The following is a 12,323-nucleotide window of genomic DNA, read 5'->3' as shown; positions in this document are numbered from 1 at the left end:
TCGTCTGTGTCAGGGGTAACCCCTCAAAACTCGTACGACATATATAACAAGTGCACATCAGTTTTTAATTACCGAGCTGCACATAGTTGAATTCAAACATCAAATGTGCATTTTTTAATGTTATATTACACACGTAAGTGAACGTATTTTTTGCATATACATTTACAAGTCAGTTTTTGGTCGTTTTTCAAACCATTCTGCAATTTTCGGCAAAGCAATTACTTTCTCATACAGTGCTTTCAATTTCGGGAAAGTATCTACTGATGATGGGCCCGGGAAAGGACGTTGTACGTGGTTCACAAATATCAGAATTAAAGATATTATCTATCAAAATTTGAATCCAAATCACACCAAACAGTACTCAATCACAAAAACACTTTACACTAAATTTTACAAGTTGATTAAATATGTAATTTGTTTATAGAAATGTTGCTAATATATTAATCGACATGAGTAATGACTTGATTGAAGTAGATAGAGGTGATAATGCAAGTCACATAAAAAGAGTTCTATCACACAGAATTGAATTGGTGCAGATGCTGCAAAATATATTCATACATTTCGTTGTAAAGACTATGTTATAGAAGTGACAATGCATTGGAAATATAGTCTTACCCCAGTCTTCTCAGAACAGATAAATTAAAACAATTAACGAGCTTAGTCTAACTATGCGCCTACACTTCTGAATAATAATATGGCGTACACAATGAAATCAGGGGAAATGTCCAGGGGAGCTACATGACTTGACTGGTTGAAATAATCGCAAAGTTTTCATAAATTAGTATTCATGAGCAATAAATCAGTTAAATTGTGCCAAAATTCATTCTGATAGCCATCATAGTAATTCTAATTTGACTGATTCTATCGCTGCGATATTGTTTTTTAAGACACCTTTTTGATCGGAGTCCAGCAAACTTTCGAAGTAATCAGAGGTTTATTTATTAGCGTGATCATAGAAGGTTACGAAATTCATGGAGGACGTTGATATTTCACTATAGTACCATTGCTTGAAATGGAGCAATTTTTGAAAGCAATAAAATCACGCGTAGAACTTACTACAACAAAAAACTGGTCAAACTAGTTGTCAGTTGATTTTTTTTTTGCAATAGACATAATTTTAGAACCCGAATATTTCTATGTGATGTTTCTATATATTGTTGAGAATTATTCTGTAAAGAAATCGATGAAATTATTTTATCTGTTTGTAAACGGGACATTGTTACTTCTACGATGGTCTACGAACGACTGACTTCGAAACGTTCCATCCAGTACGAACGGCGCCCTCTCATGCCAATCCCCCTGGAAATATCCATATACATGTGACCCATTGTTCTGGTCGTTGGATATTTTGTGGGGTAAATCTACACATGTCTCTTTGCGTGTATGTTAATTGTAAACCGTCCACACTTGTATTCATGCGCAAAGTGTAATTTTTACAGTTGCATTCATATGTTATAAATGTAATTGCTTCAGATAACTGTGGCATGTATTGTAATTGTAATTGTAAATCAGACCCTGCACCTCAGCTAGCACTTAGCTGTTGAAACTTCTGGAGCTGATGAGGAGCTAGATCTTTTTCACAAATATTGAAAATATTGGTCAGGGGCTGAACCCACAAAATCAACCACGACTGAGATATTGGATTTCTGATGGAGGTTTCATGGTGAAAATGGGTATTAAAAAGGTCATGTCAATATCAAATGATATGTATTGAATTTGTCTCTATGTAGATTTACATACGTACAATGCTTTGCACTATGCTTTGTCTGAGACACACACACACACACAAATGCGAGTTTGCATATATATAAACACGACGTTTTATCCATAGTTTTGTAAATACATTCGGACTGACACCAATCAAGATAATGACGAAGCTTTGATTAGGTTTATCTTTTAGTTCTATGAAGCAACAACTGAACTGAACAATGGTATGGTTTACTATATTTGGAAAGTTTATTTTTCTATTTTACTTATTTTGGATACATATGAAAATAAAAAAAGAACTTCCAGGTGCAAACGTATGTTGATAATGAAAAGCCTTCACTTTGAATTGTGACCTGACCTGTGTCAAGACATTTTTATATTTTCGTAAGCAACGTTTAGTATTTGTATATAAGAATTGTGTAAGATTTCAAGGACAAGTGTAGTAATGCCGACTACAGTTAATACCAAAATAAAATACATTGTAAAATAATCTATAGTCGGACTATTTGCGTTACATGAAGGTCAGGAAACACATGACCTTCAAATTCCTGTAGCATGCATCAAATGTCAGGAACATCACACCTATTATTATTTACATTGTTAAATTATTTACATGTATAATTAACCAAAGAATAACATCATACCTAGGAAAAAATAATTATAATTCTAAAAAGCAATTTGGATTTAGGAGAGATTGTCGCACATCAGACAACCTCTTCATTTTAAAAACAATAATTAATAAGTACCTATATCATAACAAAAATCTAAATGATCTTACAGGAAATAAGAACAAACAAAACCCTAAAAGACTATATGCTTGTTTGGTAGACCTTAAGAAGGCATTTGATAGTGTGTGGCATGAAGGAATGTTTTTAAAATTATTAAAATCTGGCATAACAGGCAATATTTATAACATTATAAAAGACATGTACAGTAAAGTAAACTACAAAGTCAAGGTTAATGATGGATTAACAACTGAATTCACATCACATACCGGGGTGTAACTTAAGTCCAACTCTTTTCAATTTGTTTATTAATGACCTACCAGGAATTTTTGATACTGCAACATGTAATCTACCCACACTGGGAAACAGTAAAGTTGGATGCCTCCTCTTTGCGGACGACATTATCGAAACAAAACATGGATTAAACATGTATACAAAACACTGGAAGCTGACTGTTAATACAGAAAAAACAAAAATAATGGTTTTCAATAAAAATAATCGTCTATTAGACAACAATATCTTCTTCTATGAAAGTAAACAAATTAATGTGGTTAGACACTACAACTATTTAGGGGTTGTATTAAGTTTGAACGGCAAATTTAAGGAGGCAATGAAAACATTAAAACTAAAAGGCCAAAAAGCTTTATTTAGTTTAAAAGCAAAACTTGGACATAAGGCAAATTTAAATCCACTTACAATGCTATCCCTTTCGATAAACTAATTAGACCCATACTAGTTTACGGAAGTGACATCTGGGGTCACGTAAGCACATACAAATCAAGTGTGGAAGAAATTCACCTAAACTTTTGTCGTTTTGTTTTAGATGTCAGGAAGAACACATCAATCTTGGGTATTTATGTGGAACTGGGAAAATACCCACTTGACGTATTCATCAAAAACAATTAATTAAATACTTCAACAGAGTAATGAATACATCAAATGAATTGGTAAGGAAGACAGCAATTATGAACAAACAATTAAACAGCAAATGGTACAGTGCCATAACTACACTGCTAACTGAAATAAACCAACCACAAATTATCGAAACAACAATTATACTGAACGACAGAGAAACCAAGAAATTAGGTTTGGAAGTTGAAAAAATATATAAATTATACTGGAAAAGGGAAATTAACATAGGGACTGATGTTAACCAAAATAACAATAACAGAAGAAATAAACTCAGAACGTACAAAAATTGCAAAAATGAATTTACTTTAGAAAATTATGTGATCAAAATAAAGAATGCCGAACTACATGAATGTCTCAGTAGGTTCCGTCTGAGCAATCATAAACTAAAAATTGAAACAGGGAGGTACACCAAACCAAAAACGGAAATAGGAAAAAAGAATCTGCGAACTGTGTTCAAATAACAAAGTAGAAGATGATTGAATGCCCCTTTTACGAAAAATCGCGGAAAGCATTATTTAAAGAGACTACTAAGCACATTATAAATTTCATGAATATGAGTGACTACAACAAATTTTTAAAATTAATGGGTGATACAAATCTGAATGTACAAATAGCAGTTGCCCAATTTATCAAAAATAACACGAACCTTAGACAGCAACATCTTCTGGCAAATTAACATAAATACCTTTCTCCTTTAATACGTTTTTTTCTCTTTTCCATCTTTCATTGATTTACTGTTTATTGCTTTTTTATTATTATTATTTCATCTATTTTTTTTCAATATTATTACCAACATATATCAATATTTTTTTTTGTAATTGTAGTCTGTTGATTTATTTTTTAAACCATTGTTGTGCTTTAGACAGTAATTCTTGTAAATTTTGTATGTTTTATATATGTGTTTTAGCAGTTAGTGTAACCATTTTAATTCCTTCTGAGGAATTTTAAGTTTTTCAATAAACCTAAGTTATATAACTAAGTAAGACTTTCCGATGTACCTCCAATCTTTACCCTAACCTTCCAGCCCCTCAATTCAGTTGTATATGTCCCTCTAGTTAATGTATAGGTTTCCTAAAGAGGGGCATATACAATCATGTAAGAGGGAAGTAGGGGATAGGCGTCAAGTTCGAGTTAGGATTAGAAAAAATAAATAAAGACTACATACATAATCAATTTAGTTCCGCACTCTCGAACCAGGTACCAGTAAGAAGCACATAGAGACTGGAACATTATTGTTCACCTACTTCCACTAGCTTTTTCTTCAGGTCACTTTTCTCTCTCAATTCTCACATCTTCATAGTCCACACCAGCAGCAGCAAAAATGTGACGACTCGGCTCAGCACGGGCACCAACGTTAAAGTAGTAAGGCTTGTAACTTGGCATGATTGCGACAGAAAGGACAATCAATGCGGCTTTCGCGAACCTGTGACCTTTTCCCTGTTTCTTTGTTGCTACCAGGTCGATCGTCAGCTGATCACAATCCACTCCACTTTCAATTCATTGGCGTTTAAACACGGGCAGCGTTCCTATAAGTCTGTTTATGTATGTATGCGTGCCTGTGTTATGTGACGTGAGTTACTCTCTGAAACTTCAATTCACAAATTCGAACGAGTGTACTACAAAAACAGTGAATGGTATTTTGTAGGGTGCGTAAAACCAGACCCGACACGAGATGAGACGACTACTTATGTCAGGTATTATAACGACGGACTGGTTTTCGGCGATCATCACCAAACGTCGTTTTTTGAGCATAGTGCTATCGGTGATGATAAAACTAACTTACTGGCAAAATTTGGTAGACATCAGTCCAGAAACGACTGTGGGCTGCATCGACCGAACAAGTAAACATTGCGAAATGGAATATATCAATACACCGTTACAGATGGGTTACTTGGGACGCTGAAGAGTGAACAACTGTGCCAATATATTCGCCAATACAACCAACGCAACACAGTGATAACATATTATCGCAAAATAAATTGTAGGACGTTATTCTATATTGGGATTTTCGCTCTGACAGGATTCTAGTACAGTGTTACAATTCATTGCCTGTTGTCACGTGTTAGTCTGTGACCCCGTGTCAACCACAATGGACGAGGTTCATTCACAGACGCGGTTTTACGATTTTCTTTCAATAAAAAATAAATGCTAGCAATTCATCTGAATTCTTAAGACCTAATATTGATCACCGAAGTGCTAGAAAGCATATTAATATGATACTTTTCAAAATTATCGCTATATGGTAGGAGAATCACAAGTCTCCTTAAGAAGATTGAAAATCAGTAAACTAAGGGGTCGAGTTTTAGATGTAACCAAGATCAGCTTGCCCTAGGTCATTGATAAGAACCTATGCATTTCGGTAACAAAACTACCGAGCTCGGGCTTATATCATGTGGCAAATTGCCCGCGACAGTCTAAATTTCTACAGTTATATCACTTGACACATCACTTGATGTCGAAAACCTAAATCTCTAGGTATGTATAATTGGATCGTTATATTCCATCGTGGGATATGTGTATTTTGAATTTTTTAACTTTCTTAAAATTCGTTAAAGTTTTGATGTCAAGATATTTTATACGAAGTACGTTTTTTAAATTCATTTCGTGTACGAAACACCAACAAGCAATGACGAATATAAATGATGGCAACATTTTGTGGGTGGGCTTTCGCCCGCTCTTGCCCCGGTGCCATCGCCAATGATGTCACAGTATGAATATGTTTCATCGACACAGTGGTTGTGTTGAGCAGTCGCTCAGACTATCTGTTCAATTGTAGATGTTAAACAAAAATGGTTAATGTGCAAATGTCCTGCATGTTGATAAGAACATAACGAGAATACTCGTTCATAACTAATTTTTTTTTTAAATAAAAACGCATATCATGATAACGTTTTACATGATAAGCAACATGAAGGCTGGCACTTAGAAAAGCAAGTTTAAATTGCTGTGTGTTCGCATACATTTACACAATCACTTTATCACACGACATTGTTTAGATATGATCGTTCCCATGAAAACGAATTGTTGAGACAGACTATTGACATTTTACGACCATTACTTTATAATAGTACTTTGCTGTGCCAGCATTGCAATTGTCTTTCTCGTTACATTAGATCTGATTATAATTTACAGGGATTAGAACCTAGATGGTATTTTCGACCGTTTGTTTACTCTCTAAATTTCAGGAGCTTGAAGTTTCACATATTTTTATAAATTATTTGCGTGTGTTAACTAACTTGTTGAGCAGGCGTGTGAAGCTGCAATGCCGGACGAGCGTAATTTAAAGTGCGGTAGTTGTCACGCTGCGCATGTGCGACATTTGTGTTGATAAACATGGAGTTTCCCCCAATCCAATGCGCTCTTCAAATGGAAATCACAAGTATGAGGTTTGATCTGGGCGCGATTTGCACTGATTACCACCGGTAACTCTTTCGATACCTTCCAGCTTATGCAAATTACATAATTAAAGCGTGGAAACGTCTGAGTCCGTACTCGTTGATCTGTGCAACAGTCAAAGTCGCCATCTTTGTTTATATGGAACCCATATATCTCGCACATGCGCAGCGCGACGACTACCGCGCTTTAATCTACATGTTTGGTATTTTGTTTATATTATTGAATAGTATTTACAATGCACTATTCCATATTGTATGTACGTATCGTTATATACGGGTACTGTAAAACTGTGAAAGTTTAATTTCACTACTTCGATGTTTTGATCACTTTCATCGAGTTTTAAATTCACGAATACGTCAGAGAAACAATGAGTTACATTGTTATTAAACATGTTCCTGTGGATTTAATTTAGCGAATTTTACACAAGCAAACACAACAAAATTAAATACCGATTACATTAATACGTTTACAGTACATTTTTTACTTATTCTTTTGGATTTTTTCCTCTAGACATGTTATGTCAATACAAAAAGTGGTGAATATTTGATTATTATAATTTTGGTGGAATTATTGGACTCATGTTGAGTGCTGATCAGAAAGCTAAATATTTGCCTGACAAGTAATGAATGACGAATAATGGCTCTTTTTAAAATGTGTTTACAGTTATAATATATATCTTTAACTGTACTATACTGCATTAAATTCTCAATTGCTTCTGCCGGGCAATTACACGAGGCGTAGGAGTATAATGCAATTTGTCCATTTTGACGTTTTCCGTGGGGCGATGACCTGGTCGGAAACATGTTTACTCAGTCTGATCAATTTCCCATACACAGCTTAATATACCTTTGAATAACTTCGCTTGTGCATGTGATAATAATGTTTAATCTCCATGTCGGCTCGTTCAGGACAAATATGTTGTATACGTACAAACAAAACCTCGAAAGTTTCATCAAATGGTTTTGAATCGTTAAAAGCCGCCATTTCGAGCAGATTCCACATTTAGTCCACTGGAAAGCCCGTCGGGTAATCTGTTGTATAATTGTACTGGTATTGATGTAAAAATTATTTGATTGAGCACGTGCAGCGTACGATTGTGAAACATTATTGTTTGACGTGCAAAATATCGGGGACGTGATTGTACAGTTAATTCCAACACATTCAGTGTATACCAATTACACATACTGTTTAGTTCTAAGATTCAAAGTATCCTCTACCGGCTCATACCCACTCGCCCCATTTTAAATTGCTAAATAGAAAATAACAATAGTCATCACAACAATAGTCTTGTACTATCTCCGTATTGGAGTTTTATTAAATTATTCGGAAAGTCATTGAATATAATATTTAATGTTATGGACTGGCATAATTGTACAACGTGTCGCTTTAATGACTGTAAAATATTATTAAAATAATCCACAAGTATTGTAAGATTGAATATTCTCAAAGGAAGCTGGATGCAATACCAATAAGTACTCATATAAAAACAAATATATATGCAACGAATACCACAGTAGTCACAATTAGACTGCTGATTTTATTGTAAAAATGCCGTTTTAAAATTGAATATTTTCAGGCATTAAACCACGAACAAAGACGGATGTATCACGAGAATTTGCACAATTCACAACCCACGCACGTGTGTGAAGTGGATTGTGCACAATCAAGAAGTTTACCGATTCGTGGTGATTTATTGCCATTATATTACACCAACTCTAGGTCTATTAAATTGAATTTTGAGACCTGAAATGAACTTTAAAGTACAACAAATCCAATGGCACTCTCAGCCAACCACAAACCGTCGATTTGTACGCCCACACATTTGTTACATATTATGTGAGAAATACAAGAAATAAATAAAGTATAATGAATGAGTACTATTTATAACATTTGAATGCATTCTGTTGAAAGAAAATTGTAAAATACGACTGTGGTAATCATCTAAATAATAACAATATTTGTTCAATATTAAAACTGGCTTTCTGGCCTCTTTTTGACCCACTCAGCAATCTTGGGCAAAGCGAGAACTCGACTTTGTAAGCTCTTCAGCTTCGGGTACTTATCTAGAGCGCCTTCTACCGACTTCGAAAACATCTCATAAAAAGTTACAAAAGTGATGTCGGCCAGCGATACCTGCAAGTAAACAAGTGTATACATTTCGTCATATCATTTGTACAAAATGTCGCGTACAGTAGACCACGTGACGTCATCTAGATGTCATTTAGTGGTAGCATTGTTAACATGCATTAATAAAAGTATGAATATGAACGACACTGTGCCAAAGATAGTGTTTATCAACGGTGAATAATAACAGAAATATCAAAAAAATATTATTTAAAGCGGAAGGGTCGTCACCTCAGTCCCACGCGACTGACGATAACAACACACGTAAAAATCGCAAAGGCTCATTGGTAGACGCTTGTTTGTAAACAATGACACGCTATGGCCATCTGACGCATGCGCATGACAATCTCATAGACATAGAGTGAACCTGCTGCGGAGAACCGGTGACGTCATCGAAACGAGGGTAGAGCGCCAATTGTGGGCGTGATAACTTCTAATCACCGACACCGTGGGTTAGTAACTGATATTATTTCAAAGTATTATTTTCTGGTTTGATACAACGAGCCAAAGACGGTGGCAATCCTGAAAATCTCGGTATCTTCGAATAGCCACATTATATAACGTTATAATGTGACAAAATTGCGGTGTAGGTGTGTAACTAGACTGTCGACTGTCATCGGGCCTAATGTGATTGTGTTTCCCAGACATTCGAACGTCGAACGCGTTTGATGGAAAATGCGAACCATTTCACGCGAGGGATTTTAGTTCAGAGAGTCGGTCGTGCCGGACGGCACTCCATACTTCCTGTCCCGGCGTTCGCAATTTATTCACGCCTATTACGTTTATACACAACTTTGAATATTTATTATTAATAGCAGATTAATATTAGGTATGACCGACTGTCGACAGTCTAGTGTTTAACCAAAAACGTCGTGCTTCAACTCACCTTATCGCCAACAAAATAACCGTTTCCTCCATTATTTGCGACTAAAAGCTTCTCTAGTGCTGCTAATTTCTGCGTAAGGGTCTTAGTCTTGAACTCCTCTAGCAGCTCAGCCTGATGATCAAACGCAGTAAAAAGAAAATTAAATACCAATAATTATATTTCAGTCAATTTCAAAAGAACATTTAAATTTTAAAGAAAGTTAATTTTACGCATGTTTCAACTGTGCACTACACCCTGTACTATATTTATGCTCTGATTAAATCATAACGATTGTTTTCATTCATGAAAATTAATATAACGACAGCAATATTAGTCGGTCAATCTACACAATCCTTACAACTTTGGCCAAAATATCTTTGGTAAATTTAAAACATAATTACCTTTGTTTTTTCGTCTTTGTTGAACCAGGCCTTCATAAAAGAGTTCAAAATATCCACGAATGTTTCAACTATCATACCAATTTTCGCCGTCTCCAAATCGTTTTTTCCATTATAGCCTGTGGTGAAAAACATTAATTTTGTTTAACTAGTTTTATCGAGCATGACGCGTAAAATGAAAACTATTTTTTGTTCATTCTACTTACCATGAACGCTGGCAAGGTAACGAGCAATTGCATTTGACTGGCTCAATACTGTGTCGTCCACCTCCAATACAGGCATTTCGCCAAAAGGAAATTCTACAATAAAAAAAAAACATATCATGTCGTTTAAACTATTTTTGTGGCGTTACACTACTTACTCTAGCGGTACCGGTGAATATTTATCTACTCCAGCTTCGGTGCTTGTGACATGTACAACTGCCGGAGATTGTGCTATTAAGCACGTTCAACAGATGTTCTCAGAAATACCTAAATTAAGTCAGTGTCAGACTAATTTCGTTGCACTATGATGAAAGTGAGTGAGTGCAACTTTCTCCCCGATTTTTGAAAAGTATTTCTATAGCACACGGGAATCGAACCCCTTTTCTTTAGATCAACCAAGTCACGGCGGATCGGAGTGATCATACACGAGAGCTGAATGCCAGTAATTGGCGAGGAGAAAGCAACAAGTGACCCCGGAATTATCCATGCATTCAAGTAGATGTGTTAAGTCGTATTCATCTTTTTTTTTTTTAATTTTTCCGCAATACATCTACACACAAAAAGTCATGTGACTGACGTATACAACAATGACCATAAAATATGTACAATATTAATACCGGGAGATATTCTGGCTATTGACAGAAGGTATTTAGACAGAAGCGACGACACAAAATAGCGTATATTCTCGGAGTTTCTGACTTAAGTATTACCTCCGGTCCTTTTGGGTGCCGACTAACTGCAGCGAGACCTATCGCCCGAATGCTTGGGCATAGCAAATTTCACCCACAGAAAATAATGTCATATAACATAATGCCGAATTGAAAACATATTTACAATTAAAATAATATACATGGCATATTAAATGGGGTTGTGTGACCGATTCACCAAACATGACCAATATTTAAAACACTACATAAATCAAACAACTCGGATTTATTTGCTGTTACGCAGAAGTCTACTCAACCCACATATTCCCCACGTCATATCTATACTATTTCACTTATAATACATTATATACTACTATATATATCAACAACAAAGTGTTTAAATTTTAATAAAGTCATACTTACTGCCACTGGCTTTGATTTTTCCCCATTCCTCGCCCGTATAACGTTTATCTTCGTACTTGACCCCAGCCAAGGCTAGTATAAAACGACTGGTCTCGGCACGACCACGCGCATTGAAATAATGTAGCTTGTAGTTTGGCATGATGACTGGTACCTCGGACGTTAAGCGAAGTTGCAATGCACACGTTATGTATACTACTAATGAAAAGGGCGGTTGTTCTGCTTTTATACCTGTACAGGTAAGAGAATGAGTCGGCACTTTTATTGTTCGGGGTTGGAAGGACCTAGCGGCTAATACAGTATATCAATTATTCGATGGATCCTGTTGCAAAGCACACACTATGGTTTGTGTATTACTAATAAACCATATTTAAGGACACTGTTTCCTGGTGTATTTTGCTAAAATACGTTCTGTTTTTGTCTTCTTAAAAATTACCAGCCCGTTATTTTTTTGTTTACCAGATTTGACCAATAAACGATAATATCTACCTTTACTTAGTAACTAATTTGCGAAGCGTTTTTTGAAAATGCAAGTCATTCTTACTCAGAATTCTTTTCGTTACCATGACTCTGATTAACTGTCTTTACTGAATATTTTTGCAGACATATTTATTGATTTTATCATACATAAATTTTCCGAGCTTTCTATCAGTGTTATTAATTGACCTCTTCATATTGACTGTTTTCAGTATTTATCCATGTAGACATCATGCAAACTTGTTCATTCATGGTGGCGACGGGATGCCCTCAACTTCGATTTGTATCCATGATTGATGAATGTGACGTATATAGACCGATGATAAGCATGTGATAACAGCCTGAGTCGCCCTACAAAGTCCAACGGTGGTTTCGTAAGACAGGGCACAGACAAATATTTACACAGTTATATATATGAAATAACTATACAATGCATCCAATACATTTTG

General features: G+C 35.4%; 1 protein-coding gene across 1 annotated transcript; it reads right to left on the bottom strand.

Moving 5' to 3' along the window:
* Nucleotides 1-8,025: 8,025 nt before the first annotated feature.
* Nucleotides 8,026-11,642, bottom strand: LOC100375306 (S-crystallin SL11-like). Its single transcript, XM_002731445.4, has 5 exons — nt 11,401-11,642; nt 10,334-10,426; nt 10,131-10,246; nt 9,751-9,861; nt 8,026-8,873 (listed from the first exon to the last, which is right to left on the bottom strand). Exons 1-5 carry the CDS (start codon nt 11,537-11,539, stop codon nt 8,709-8,711), a joined length of 624 nt encoding a protein of 207 aa, XP_002731491.1. The 5' UTR covers nt 11,540-11,642; the 3' UTR covers nt 8,026-8,708.
* Nucleotides 11,643-12,323: the final 681 nt, after the last annotated feature.

Source organism: Saccoglossus kowalevskii, chromosome 19 (assembly GCF_978046115.1).
Source record: "Saccoglossus kowalevskii chromosome 19, keSacKowa6.1, whole genome shotgun sequence".
Taxonomy (NCBI): Eukaryota; Metazoa; Hemichordata; class Enteropneusta; family Harrimaniidae; genus Saccoglossus; species Saccoglossus kowalevskii.
This window is presented reverse-complemented; position numbering and strand designations above follow the sequence as displayed.

Excerpts from the sequence above, each read along its gene's own strand:
- LOC100375306 (XM_002731445.4), bottom strand. The coding sequence starts at position 11,539 with ATGCCAAACTACAAGCTACATTATTTCAATGCGCGTGGTCGTGCCGAG. Across the intron at positions 10,247-10,333 it reads TTACCTTGCCAGCGTTCATG|GCTATAATGGAAAAAACGAT; the intron begins GTAAGTAGAATG and ends TTTTCACCACAG. Across the intron at positions 8,874-9,750 it reads GTTATTTTGTTGGCGATAAG|GTATCGCTGGCCGACATCAC; the intron begins GTGAGTTGAAGC and ends GTTTACTTGCAG.